The sequence below is a fragment of the Fundulus heteroclitus genome, chromosome 4 (genome assembly GCF_011125445.2).
Source record: "Fundulus heteroclitus isolate FHET01 chromosome 4, MU-UCD_Fhet_4.1, whole genome shotgun sequence".
NCBI lineage: Eukaryota > Metazoa > Chordata > Actinopteri > Cyprinodontiformes > Fundulidae > Fundulus > Fundulus heteroclitus.
Window position 1 is genome coordinate 1216746 of NC_046364.1, and position 13982 is coordinate 1230727.

General features: G+C 45.2%; 1 protein-coding gene across 12 annotated transcripts in view; it reads right to left on the reverse strand.

Moving 5' to 3' along the window:
* Positions 1–13982, reverse strand: part of herc1 (HECT and RLD domain containing E3 ubiquitin protein ligase family member 1) — an 82807-nt gene that overhangs the window by 63790 nt on the left and 5035 nt on the right. For all 12 annotated transcript variants that reach the window (XM_036135816.1, XM_036135826.1, XM_036135818.1 and 9 more), the window contains 9 exons: positions 12241–13217; positions 9944–10039; positions 9466–9660; positions 6650–6961; positions 5297–5393; positions 4868–5011; positions 4618–4745; positions 3748–3892; positions 3324–3495 (listed from right to left, as the gene is read on the reverse strand). In XM_036135816.1, coding sequence (XP_035991709.1) covers positions 3324–3495; positions 3748–3892; positions 4618–4745; positions 4868–5011; positions 5297–5393; positions 6650–6961; positions 9466–9660; positions 9944–10039; positions 12241–13191 — 2240 coding nt within the window. In that variant the 5' untranslated portion in view covers positions 13192–13217. The remainder of the gene's footprint in view (positions 1–3323; positions 3496–3747; positions 3893–4617; positions 4746–4867; positions 5012–5296; positions 5394–6649; positions 6962–9465; positions 9661–9943; positions 10040–12240; positions 13218–13982) is intronic.

Here is a 13982-nt window from a genome sequence, read left to right on the forward strand (position 1 = left end):
AACAAATTCTTCTTCTCCGAACAACTTCTTCTCACTCGCTCAATTTTCAACCTATCCACATGAATTATACATCAAAACGTAGGAATTTTTGTCTGGATTCAGGAAATGTAACCGTCATTGGTGTAGCATTTATAGATTTTTCGCAAATCACCCCAGAGCGACACAAACCCGAAACCTCCCCCATTCATTTCCTATGGAGCGGTTTTGAAAAATGACGTCTGAAAATCCAAAACATCACACGTTTTCGCATCGTCGCTACTCCTAAACCGTTTGATGTACAGGCATGAGACTTTCACATATGAATGTCCCAACCCTTCTGGCACTCACAAAAAATGAATTTTGTGGATAACTGTTACGGTTTTTCCGCAGGAACAATTTGTTCGGGAGTAGCAAATTTGCAAAATCCTGAAGACGCTTTGGACCTCCATCACCCCAAAGGATCCACTTTTTTACATCGTCGCTGTGCCTACACCGATTTTTGTACAAACATAAAAATGAGCAACATAGTCCTCAAAAGCTGCTGATACTCACAGTGAAATAATTGTTTTGATATCTCTTATACTTTTTCAGCTAGAGCGATTTGTTCGGGACTGTTTTTAGAGGATTTTGGAAATTCCTTAAAAACCCCCTTTAGATCATAATTTTTTACGCCTTTATTAAACTTTTTCCAGCAAAAAACGATAGCTTTTCTTCTTCCCCTATCCGTTACGAACTAAACGCAGAAAAAATTACGTCTCTACCATTATAAAATTTTCAAGTGACTTTCAGCTATGTGTCATTTTTCTATCCCATTTTGGATTTGACATGCTTTCCTATTGGGCCTTTGCTTCCAACAGGACCTGGCATGATGCCCAGACACGACCCAATTGGCCAATACAGCACCACCCACATGTGGGAAATGGCACCACTGACCATTTTGGTCAAATGTTGAGTTCTGGGCCCAGATGTGGTGAGGCTGAGTTGCTAAAGGAGGCCAATCTGACCCATGAACTTTGGTGACGTTTGGCGACATTAAGTATTGGCACCCCAATTTGAGGCACTTCCCAGTACAGGATTTGGACCAAACTGACAGAGTACAATCACCCGGTGATCCTGAGCACAACCATGTTAGCGGCTAATGGTTAGCATGTTGCTAATTGGAAGTCGCCCTCGGAAGCTCGTACAAACTTCTGCCTTACAGAGTCTGTACCTCCTTTATACAGAATGCTCCACAATAAGTTTGGGCCTCGTCACGTAAAGCATCTCCAAGTTAGGAGGTGTCAAACATCCAATGCTTTTCAATGGGGACGAAACCCCTTATACTCCCTAGAAATGCAGGCCCACATATGGCAACAATATATTCAAGTTTGAAATTCTACTTCTGCTTTGTTAAACGATTCAGTGTTTAGAATGAGTTAGGAAATGTTTGGTGCCTTTCCCTCAGTTTTTTCTTCTTCTAATAATTCAGCTATTGTTCTTTCATGTTCAAATTCTTCAACTCTTTCAAATTCTTCAACTTTTTCAACTTCTTCAAATTTTTCAACTTTTTCAATGCTTTTCAGCTATTTTTTCTCTTCTTCAAAGATCTTCTGCATCTTTTGCTTAATCATTCAGCTATCTGCATTCACAGTGCATTTTCGCAGGAAATGCAAATTTTTCTAGTTCTGTTTTAATTTTCTATATTTTAATCATGTAAAGCACTTTGCATTGTCCTTGTACTGAATTGTGCTATATAAATAAATTTGCCTTGCCTTACCTTGACAGTGACCAAGGCTACCATTGTAGTGCCCGAGGCTACCATTGTAGTGACCGAGGCTACCTTCGTATCTACCTTGGAAGTGAGCGAGGCTACCTTTGAAGTGAGCGAGGCTACCTTCGTATCTACCTTCATAGTGACCAAGGCTACCTTGATAGTGACCAAGGCTACCATCGTAGTGACTGAGGCTACCTTCGTATCTACCTTGGAAGTGACCGAGGCTACCTTCGTATCTACCTTCATAGTGACCAAGGCTACCATTGTAGTGATTGAGGCTACCTTCGTATCTACCTTGGAAGTGACCGAGGCTACCTTCGTATCTACCTTCATAGTGACCAAGGCTACCTTGATAGTGACCAAGGCTACCATCGTAGTGACTGAGGCTACCTTCGTATCTACCTTGGAAGTGACCGAGGCTACCTTCATAGTGACCGAGGCTACCTTCGTATCTACCTTCATAGTGACCGAGGCTACCTTCGTATCTACCTTCATAGTGACCAAGGCTACCTTGATAGTGACCAAGGCTACCATCGTAGTGACTGAGGCTACCTTCGTATCTACCTTGGAAGTGACCGAGGCTACCTTCGTATCTACCTTCATAGTGACCAAGGCTACCTTGATAGTGACCAAGGCTACCATCGTAGTGATTGAGGCTACCTTCGTATCTACCTTGGAAGTGACCGAGGCTACCTTCGTATCTACCTTCATAGTGACCAAGGCTACCTTGATAGTGACCAAGGCTACCATCGTAGTGACTGAGGCTACCTTCGTATCTACCTTGGAAGTGACCGAGGCTACCTTCGTATCTACCTTCATAGTGACCAAGGCTACCTTGATAGTGACCAAGGCTACCATCGTAGTGACTGAGGCTACCTTCGTATCTACCTTGGAAGTGACCGAGGCTACCTTCGTATCTACCTTCATAGTGACCGAGGCTACCTTCGTATCTACCTTCATAGTGACCAAGGCTACCTTCATAGTGACCGAGGCTACCTTCGTATCTACCTTCATAGTGACCGAGGCTACCTTGATAGTGACCGAGGCTACCTTCATAGTGACCGAGGCTACCTTGATAGTTACCGAGGCTACCTTCGTATCTACATTGATAGTGACCAAGGCTACCTTCATAGTGACCGAGGCTACCTTCGTATCTACCTTCATAGTGACCAAGGCTAAGGTGCGTTTCTCATGAAACACGCAACATTGCGGTTCCTTTAAGAGGAAAATATTTGGACGTCTGCTCATTAAAAACTGTGACATAATTCTGTGCTGGATGAAATAGGTAGCATTGCTAGCGGACCGTAGCCTTCACATGTCGTCGGTCATGGATTATCTTTCTGCCAAGAGGTGCTGCAGGCTGACTGGGTTCAGCTCACCCAGGAACTCCAGAACTGCTTCCTCTCTTACTGCAGAAGATTTACTGCAGGTCATTTGTTATCAGGGTCAGAGTTCATAGATGAAACCTGGCAGTAAGGGTGAAATCATGGGGTCTCTGGCCCGGTTATCAGAACATTGGTCCAGCAGGTAAACAGGTGTTACACAACGGCGGGGCTGTTGTGACATCAGGTCCTGCAGCCGCTGAGCTCACCTGTCTCTGGGCAGAGCGGTCCAGGCCAGGCTGTGGGACGTCCCCGCTGAGATCTGCTGGATCGCCACGCCGTCCAGGCCGACCACCTTCTTGGGTTTGGTGATGGGCCCGGTGGAGTTGCCCTGGCCGCACTGGCCCATGGAGTTGTTGCCCCACGCGTACACCTCGTTGTCTGGGTGAAGGTAAGAGCAGGTAAACACGCATCAGACACCCAGATGGACAACAAACAGAGAAATCAGAGGGAACACAGGTGAGGTCATGTCAGGACTGAGGAGGGTCGGCGCAGGGCCGAGTGAGCGTGGTGTTACATCATCGTTCTGTCAACAGTCCTCAGAGTCCTGCACAGTCAGCAGTCTGAGCAGCGAGTCCACAGGACGTGAGCCGCAGCATGTATGACCTGTGGGAGCGTCAGCAGGAGCCGTACCGTGAGACAGCGCCAGGCAGTGGCTGTCCCCGATGGAGATGTCCACCACTCTGGTTGTCGCCAGCTCCTCGATCAGTTTGGGCCTGAGAGCCGTGGCTTCGGAGGAACCGCAGCCCAGACAGGCGCCGCAGCCCCAGGCGTACACCTGGAGACACAGGAGGTTACGCTGATTAGAGCCGGCTGACGCTCACTGGGGGTCAAACAGCCGAAAACCGGATTTCAGGAGGTAGTGTCCGTACACAGAGGTAGAAGATGAACTTTCCCTTTAATAAATCCCCTTCTGGACGTCTCAGTGTGGTTTCTGACAGGCAGGAGACCAGACGGATCAAAATCATGTTTCTAGAATCTACAAGACAGGAAGTGAGCTGTCGCTGCTCAACCTCTGATTGGCCCGATCCGTGGACTAAAACCAGGAAGTGGTCAGACGGTGAATTAAAGCCCTGCCAGAGAAGTGAACCTCATTTAAACACGGCTTACTATTTAAAATGAAATCCGCAGAGCATAAAACCCACCACAGCTCGTGCTAAACTCTGATTGGCTCAGAGCTGAGGCCTTCAGGGTCACATGAAAAGAGTCGGATCTTTGAGCGCTCACTTTTAAACAAATTTATAAATTCAATCAAACAATGGAGGAGAACTTCTATACTGTTCAGGTGTTTTTGGTAAAAATATCAATTCTTCATTCCCAGCCTCTAGTTTATTATATTGGTCATAGAGCTGTGTTTGTGTCCTGGTTGCCGGTTTGAAACCGAGCCTGTCACTGTGGCTGCCTGGGGACGGGTTCAACGCTGAGACGTCTCCCCGCTGACGGACCAGAAAGGCTTTTATTTGAAATCAAGCTGTGAGCTGCAGGTGTCCCGGGAAGCCCTACCTGTCCGGTGGAGGTGAGCGCCAGAGACGACTGACTTCCTGCACACACTTTCCTGATGAACATCCCCTGCAGGGCCTCCACCACTTTGGGCTTGTAGACTCGGTTAGTATCACCATGTCCGAGTTTTCCTGCAGGACGACGCACAGCAGAACGGTTAACACTGAAAACTGAGATGAACACGTGCAGAAAGCTCAGCGGACGTCAGGCTGCAGGAAGCTTGGCTCAGGTTTTAATTTCCTGCAGGACGTACCGTTGTCCCCTCCTCCAAAGGACCAGACGGTGCGTCCATCCTTGGACAGGGCGATGGTGTGGGAGCTGCCACAGGACACCTCTCCGACGTTGCTGATGTCTTTGACCAGAGTGGGAATGTTGCGGCTGTTGCTGTCTCCGTGTCCTGCAGAGAGGTCGGGAAAATAAAACACAAACAGGAACTTCCCAGAAAGTCCCAAAGGGAAGGTTTCTCTCTCCGCCTGAGCAGAATCTGTTCTTCAAGCAGAAACTGTGACTGATTTCTGATGTCAGGGCAGAGCTACAAGCTACCAGAACAAAAACTTAGTTCCTGTTTAGTTCCCATAGATTTACAGCCAGCTTAGCTTGGGAGACGTAAATCACAGCTACTAAAGCAGAGACCAGGATGAAGGCAAACATTTTCATAAAAAGCAGCGGAGAAGGCGCTCACCTAATCTCCCGAAGTCTCCTTCCCCCCAGGTGTAGAGCTCGCCGTCCTCGCTGACGGCGGCGCTGTGTCTGTAGCCGGCAGACACGCACACGACCACCTGACGCACACAAAGGTGAGAGACGTGAGCGACACGACGCACGGCACCGAGGTTCTCTGCACGCCGAGTAAAAGCCACGTAAAATAATCCAGAAGGACAAAACAAACGTTACAGATAAAACAGAAGAAAGATGTCGTTCTTTATCTGAAAACAAAATGATCCACAGGCTTTAATCAATATAGTAAATAACGCAGGTACAGAATCAGAGGAATGTTTCTAAAACATCAAAATACTGCATTTCCTCTCATCAGTATGACTTCCAAGAGTGAAACAAATAAAAATAAAAGAAAACAAACGAGGAACAGCTTTAAATACATCCACTAATCTTTCTAGAGAAATGTATAGAAATGTTAACTTTACTGATAAATTAAAAAACGTATTCTCGGACCACAGCTAGACGCCCTGAAAGGCCACATCACCAGGTTTAGGTCCTTTATTGGCTAAATTAAGGCTGCCCAACAAATCAGATCAAAATGTTCAGTTTGTGCAAAGCAGCAAACGGACAAACGCTCCATCCTCTAAACTCTCGCTCCGCCCTACGGCACAAACTTCCACGGTTTAATACTGACGATGGATGCATGGAGTGAATTTTGTTCTAATATTGTTGGAAGCGAGGAACTCATTTTGTAAATGAGAATTAAAAAGAAACAATAACTTAGAAAAACGTAAAAAAAAAACGGTTTTAAGACTAACTTTGCTGTTCTCTCAGATTTATTGTATTTTAGTGAAGACGCATTTCTATTGGTCTGCCTGGAGCTTAGTGACGGCGTTTTTGTGCGCGTCGAGATCGAGAAGTGAAGCGATTGTGATTGGTAAAATTGATCAAATTCAATCTGAAAAAAGAGAAATTTGTAAAAAAAAATTATTTGAAAATATAAAACCTGTAAACAATGTTTTTTGAAAAAATACAACTTGTAAAAAATTAAATATGAATTATTCTTTTTGTTTTGATCAGATAAAATCTGAGAAGCAAAGTTACTCTCAAAACCTTTTTTATTTTTTTTTATTTTTTAGAATCAAGTTCCTCGAGCCGTCAGGGACCCACGGTCCGCTTCTCTAGAGACGGACAGAGAAATAGAGGACATGTCTCCTGTGGACAAACGATGTGAAGATGAGAAGCCGGAGATGAGAAGGCGAGCCTGGGTGTCCATGGCTGACCTGCAGCCGCTCCGTCTGAACCGTGCCGCGTCTCACATTCTGTTGACTTTACCTTAAAAGCGGCGGACGTGAGGCTGAGATGGAGGGTTGAAGCCTACCTTCCCCTGCAGCGGCCCCTGGATGAGTTTCGGGTATTTCTGGGTCGAGCTGTTCCCGTGTCCCAGCTTCCCGTAATCGCCGTCGCCCCAGCTGAAGACCTCGCCCTCGGTGGTGAAGGCCAGGGTGTGGCCATCAGAGCCCTTTGACGACGACACCTTCTTGATGGCTCGGTGGGGCTCAAAGGTCAGCTTCTTGAGCGTCGATTGGTTGTTGGAGTCGCCGAGGCCCAGACGGCCGTAGCTGCCTTTGCCGCAGGCCCGCACCGAGCCGTCAGAGGAAATCACAAAGGTGCAGTACTGACCCGCCTCGATCTGCAGGGAGACACGGAACCACAGCAGTTAAAAAGGTGCGCTTTAAACAAGATAAATTAAAAAATATACGCTTTAAATAAAATAAATAAATAAAAAGGTGCGCTTTAAACAAGATAAATTAAAACATGTACGTTTTAAATAAGATAAATAAAAAAAAGGTATGCTTTAAACAAGATAAATGAAAAAATTTACATTTTAAATAAAATAAATTTAAAAAAGGTACGTTTTAAACAAGATAAATTAAAAAATATACGCTTTAAACAACATAAATTAAAAAAATTACATTTTAAATAAGATAAATTAAAAAGAAGGTACGCTTTAAACAAGATAAATGAAAAAAAATATACGTTTTAAATAAAAAAAATAAAAAAAGGTACGCTTTAAACAAGATAAATGACATAAATATACGTTTTAAACAAGATATATGTTTTAAATAAAATAAATTTAAAAAAAGTACGCTTTAAACAAAATAAAAAAATATACGCTTTAAATAAATTAAAAAAATTTACGCTTTAAACTAAATAAAAAAAATTAGTGCTTTAAACAAAATTAAAAAAAATATACGCTTTAAATAAAATAAAAAAATGTACGCTTTAAACAAAAAAAATATATACGCTTTAAACAAAATAAAAATATACGCTTTAAACAAAATAAATAAAAAAATGTATGCTTTAAATAATGAAAGACAGAGGTAATACAGGCTAGGGATTGAGGACTGTGGACAAGGAAGGACAGAAACAAGGAAGGAAGGATAAAAGAAAGGAAGGAAGGACAGTAGTAAGGACCTAGAAAGGGCTCTTCTTTCTAGTCCTGAAATAAAGAACCGTGACACGGAGGCATGAACATAAACTTTGTTCTCCACACTTTAACTACGTTTTAAACCGTTTGTGTGATTTTTATGTTTTTCATAAATGTTTCTGCATCAAATCAGAGACACGAGCCCTCGGTCATTCTTACAGACTCCCTCCATGTAATTTAGATTTTCTGAAACAAAATGCTCGTCACCATCATCCAGAACCTTCTCTGGTACCAACCGACCCAGACGGCGGTTCTGCTGGTCCCTGCAGCTCAGGAAGGGTCTGTTTAACCAGAACCACGGCGTCAACACAGAGGCCTCTGTGATGACAGCTGGATGATTGAGAGCTGATGCGGGGCGCCATGATAACCATCCGCCACATCTATTCATGATAAACATCTTTAAAGGGGACGTGTCTCGCTGAAATCCTTCAGCTGTGGTCCATTTAAAGCAGAACCGCAACACTTTAGTCTGAATTCCTGGTTCTGTTTGCCCCACAGCGTCTGACAGCAACTCTTTCTGGTGCCGTCTCTTTAAATCTGAAGGAGCCCCGCCCCCCAGAACCAGGAAGTGGAAGGAAAATGTTTAACTATTAAAAATCTCAACTCGCTTTGATCTGATACTCCTGAAGGACAGAAGGAAGGACAGAAGGACAGAAACAAGGAAAGAAGGAAGAAAGGGCAGAAGGACAGAATAAAGGAAGGAAAGGAGGACAGAAGGAAGGAAGGAAGGAAGGAAGGAAGGACAGAAGGAAAGACACAAACAAGGAAAGAAGGAAGGACAGAAAGAAGGAAAGAAGGAAGGACAGGAGGACAGAATAAAGGATGGAAGAAATGACAGAAACAAGGGCATAGAGAAACAAGAAAGGAAGGAAGGAAGGAAGGAAGGAAGAAAGGACAGAAGGACAGAAACTAGGAAGGAAGGACAGAAAGAAGGAAGGAAGGACAGAAGGATGGAAGGACAGAAGGATGGAAGGACAGAAGGATGGAAGGACGGAAGGACGGAAGGATGGAAGGAAGGAAGCAAGAACAGAAGGAAGGAAGGAAGAACTGAAGGAAGGAAGGAAGGAAGGAAGAAGGAAATGAAGGAAGGAAGAAGGAAATGAAGGAAGGAAGAACAGAAGGAAGGAAGGAAGAACTGAAGGAAGGAAGGAAGAACTGAAGGAAGGAAGGAAGGAAGAACTGAAGGAAGGAAGGAAGAACAGAAGGAAGGAAGGAAGAACTGAAGAAAGGAAGGAAGAACTGAAGGAAGGAAGGAAGGAAGGAAGAAGGAAATGAAGGAAGGAAGGAAGGAAGGACAGAAGGAAGGAAGGAAGAACTGAAGGAAGGAAGGAAGGAAGAACAGAAGGAAGGAAGGAAGAACTGAAGGAAGGAAGGAAGAACTGAAGGAAGGAAGGAAGGAAGGAAGAAGGAAATGAAGGAAGGAAGGAAGGAAGGACAGAAGGAAGGAAGGATCCTCCTGATTTAAACTGAAACACGACCAACTGCCTCCTGAATCCGTCACCAGAGTCTGTATGACTGCAGCTGTTTTGCTCCTGGCCTCAGACGCTCAGTCAGCACCAGAGAAAAGTAACTCCATGGAGGAGAATCCAGCAACCTCCACCTCCTCCACCTCCTCCTCCACCTCCTCCACCACCTCCTCCACCTCCTCCTCCTCCTCCTCCTCCTCCTCCTCCTCCACCACCTCCTCCTCCACCTCCTCCACCCACCGTCTGAGCGTCGGCGAAGCTGGCCGCCAGCTTGGGCTGCAGGATCTTCTCCTGCGTGCCCTCCACCAGCTGGTGGCTGCTGTTGCTGCCCCACACGTACACCTCGCAGGTCTCCGACACCACCGGCGCCTCGCCCGTCTGGATGTTGTCAGGACTGACGCAGGTGCGAGAGTAGTCCGACGCCATGCGGCACACCTGGAGCACAAAGAGCACAGGTGAAGCAGGTGGAAAACGGTGGTCTGAAGCAGTGATTGGCTCCCGGACGTATTTCCTGAAACACCGAAATGCTTCAGAGCATCAAACACATTTAGATGGTGATAAAGATAACCCGAGTAACTATAAAAAGCTGCTTTAAAGTGATGATTTCATTCATTAAGGGGGAAAAATAGCTTCCAAACCAACGGGGTTGTTGGGAAACGTTAACCTTAGAGTGATGATCTGAATGGAGGTGTATGGAGCGTAATAATGAACTTCTTACCTCCTCGAACAGACAGAGCGCTGCCTCGTATAAGGAGCAGAGGCCGTCGGGGGTCCTGGTGGGCTCCCTCCACTGGCTCCGGTCCGCCGTGGAGCCCTGACACAAACACACCCACCAATCACCGTGATTTCATTCTACAGAGTCTCTGATTTGTGCTAAATATAAATGTGCAGTGCTCCCAAACATCAGATTTGGCTTTTACTTTATTTAACCCTTTTACTTTGGATCCCTTTAAAAAAAAAAAAAAAAAAAAGGGATAACAAGGACCGTTTAGGTCCATTTAAAGTTGCCTGTTATCGCTATAATATCATAGTTTTTATCAGCTAAACAGGTTCTGTTTGGTCTGAATATTCTTCCTCATTCAAATGAAGTCTCAATTCTTCTCTTTAAAGGGTAACTTACCCCTAAATAAACTTTCTTCTTTTGCCAATAAACTGTTAACATGGTCATTTTATAGCACTGTCTACATATCCTGGTCATTATTATGACAAATTAGTGCTTATTTGTTGAAATCTTGCTTTTAAGTCTAAAATCGTCTGTGTGGCGCCTCTGGGGGTTAAACGGTGGTTTTGCATTAAATTTACAATCCGTGTTGCTATTGGTTCTAAAGTTTTTGTGACGTAATTTGGAGACACTGACATCAGAAGCTCTGCAGCTGTGAAAAATGGCAAGACATTTTAACATTTAATGAGCAAGTTAAACTATCCACAATTACCATTATAGATATCTATAATGTCATTTTGACTAGTCGTGATGTCACTGCAACTAGTATGAATTTTGATTTAAGAAATAACTAATGTCATTCTGACAAGTCAAAACTAAATTACAGATATTTATGATGACAAATGACACACGAATGGCAAAATAGTTTGTATCTTACTAGGCGAGCTGAATTACAGATATCTATAATTAAAGTTTTGAAAATTCAAAATCCAATTACAAATAAGACTTTTGACTAGGCAAATTATGTTGCAGATATCAATGATTAATACCCAGTCTAGCGATTAAATGTTGATTGTGTTGCCATAGTTCTGTCTCACATGCAGACAGCTGCTGCCTCGTCCTGTCATCAGAATACATAAAGCTCATTAAAGGTGTGCCACGGGGATCTAGTTTAAGTATTGGTTTTACAAATAAGAAAATAATTAATCTTTTTAGCACACCAGCATCAAACTATTATTAGTATCGGGACTTTTAAACGATTGTGTGACTTTATTCTCATTATATTTAGACTTCATTCTGGTAATATTATGTCTTTATTCTCCTAAGATTACGACTTTATTTTTGCATTGTTATTCATTCTTGTACAGCTAATAATCTTTTCCACACATTAGTGCCATCGTAGATTAAAGAAAGAAAGAAAAAAAAAACGCACATGGAGGAATACATTTCAGACATTTGTGAGAAAAACTTGGATGTTCTCTGCTGTCAAAAAATGGCAAATATTTGAGAAACAAAAATGAATAAAATGAAAGGCATACATTTGCTATACTAAAACTAGGATGTTCTCCGACATTTCCTCTCGCGACTCTCCCTTTAGGAACCTCTGTTTAAACTATTTATATTGTTACTGCCTTTTTTTTGGGTTATCAAAGCAGGTCTCTTTCAGTGAGAAAACCTGTAAAATCAAAATAAATCTAAGTTTGGTTCAGATCATCCACTATTACCATCTAACATAGAAAGTACTCCTGGGTCAATGTGAGCTTCTGAGCTTTCTGTGTCTCTGCTCTGTCTTCTCTAAGCCCCAGTGGGTGGAGGCAGATGAGCGTTCACACTGAGCCTGGTTCTGGTTCTGCTGGAGGTTCTCCTCCCTGTTAAAGGGCAGTTTTCCTCTCCACTGTCGCTTCATGCATGCTCAGTATGAGGGATTGCTGCAAAGCCATCAACAATGCAGACGACTGTCCACTGTGGCTCTACGCTCTTTCAGGAGGAGTGAATGCTGCTTGGAGAGACTTGATGCAACCTGCTGGGTTTCCTTAGAGAGGAAACTTTCTCACCAACCTGGAGGATCTGATGGAAGCTGACTTTAGAAAGAGCCTTTAGATGATGTGATGTGAATTGATGCTATATAAATAAAATTTAACTGATTAATTAGTTTAATTCTTGAGTTTCTGCTCATTTTTCCATCTAATCTTTATCTGAACTGTAACTGCCTTTGATTGCCCCTAAATAAAAGTTAACCATAATCTAATAATAATAATGATAATAATGATAATAACCCAGGGAATCAGACAATAATCTGCTGATCTTCTTTGAATGTGTGACCCATCTTGGTCACCCAGTCAGCGCTGACTCACCAGCGAGCGCCTCATCTGCATCAGGATGTTCATGAAGCAGTCGTATCCGATGAGGCCCTCCTGGCTCTGCAGCACCTCCGTCTGCTCCATGCTGCTGACCACAGCCGCCGCCGCCAGCGCCATCTCGATCCACTCCAGCAGGTAGCGCAGCGAGCCCCTCTGGGAGGCCAACCCCAGCAGCAGCTCCGAGGCCAGCCGGCGGCCCAAGATGTCCGCCCCGGAGTTGGGCATGGTCACGCCCTTCAGGAAGGTGGTGACCTGAGCCAGGCAGTCCAGGCCCATCGGCGGGATCTTGCTCTCGTTGGCCAGGGAGAGCGGCGGCAGCGAGCTGACCACGTCGATGGCCGTGTGGATGACGTCGTTGCATAGGTTGATGTTGCCCCCCGGGCCGCCGCCGGCGCCGGGGGGAGGGGGCATCATCCAGCTCTGGCGCAGCAGAGCGAACAGGAGGCTGAGGCCGGTGCGGACGCCCATCTCGATGAGGGCGTCGGTGCTGGAGCGCGGCCGCTCGCTGACGGAGTGCAGGTCAGCGGAGCCCGAGCTGTTCTCTGGGGAGTGCTGCTGCTGCTTCACCTTGCCTTTGTCGTGGTACTTGTTGGAGAGGGCGTAGAAGATGCGCTGCAGCACCAGCACGCGTTTGCGCAGCGCGGCGGCGAAGGGCGAGTCGGAGCACACCATCTTGGCCAGGGCCAGCTGGCTGCTGAGCAGGGCGTCCAGGTAGTGCTCCTGCTCGTCGCTGGAGAGCGATTCCCGCTCAAAGTCCGGGAGCTGGGGGCCCTTCAGGCACAGCACCTGCTGGGGGAGCAGCACCGCCTCTTTGTTGGCCAGCAGCTTGGAGTAGAGCACGGACACACCATCCCGCGTGGCGATGGACTCGCTGTCCTCCGTGATCCACGAGCTGTTCAGGTGCTCCAGCCATTTGAGTTTCACTGGGGGGATCATCAGAGCCATGGCACGTCACTCTGGAGCCATCAGTCCTGGAATCAGAGCAAGGAAGACGTGCTGTGAGCCGACACAGAGAGAGACCGAAGATACTCAGCCGTTATGAAGGAGAACCTCCGTCTCTGGGCGGAGAACCTCTCATCCTCAGATTCACGGCGCTTCTACCAAAGAGTCAAAGCTTCTGTTTACGCTCCAACACGGTTCACCGATTCTCCATAAGCTCTGTCACAGAGGGGGGTTCACTGAAGTCCCCAAGGTTCGTTAACAGCAAACCAAAGTAGTGTCTATTAGAACCGGACCGTGGTTCTGCTGCACACGGGTTTGCTTTCAGCTTCAACTCGTTACATCATTGCAGAAACCATTTAATGTAAAGTATTTTTCAGACTATAAGTTGCGCTTTTTTTCTTAATTGGCCGATCCTGCGACGTATATTCAGGTGCGACTTATATATAAAATTTAAATGGTGAATCATACTGGCCAGCATGAACCAAGTAGTAAACATTACCACCTACAGCCATAAGAGGGCGCTCTAGGCTTGTGAAAACTATCCTGTTCCACTTAAAAGTTTATTGAAACCTTAAATTATAGACAACAAAGACTGAACATGTTTGTATGTTATTTCTCTGTCTCAGTCGACATTCATGCAGCAGAGCGTTGTGTGGTGCAGCTCTAAGGAACCAGACCTTAACAGAACCTGTTACTGCGCCGTCTGTGAAGCTAACAGCTAGCGCTAGCTTACAGCTCTGATGTCCGGGCGGGTTACACCTTAACTGATGAACGTGAGCTTTATGTTGCTCTGA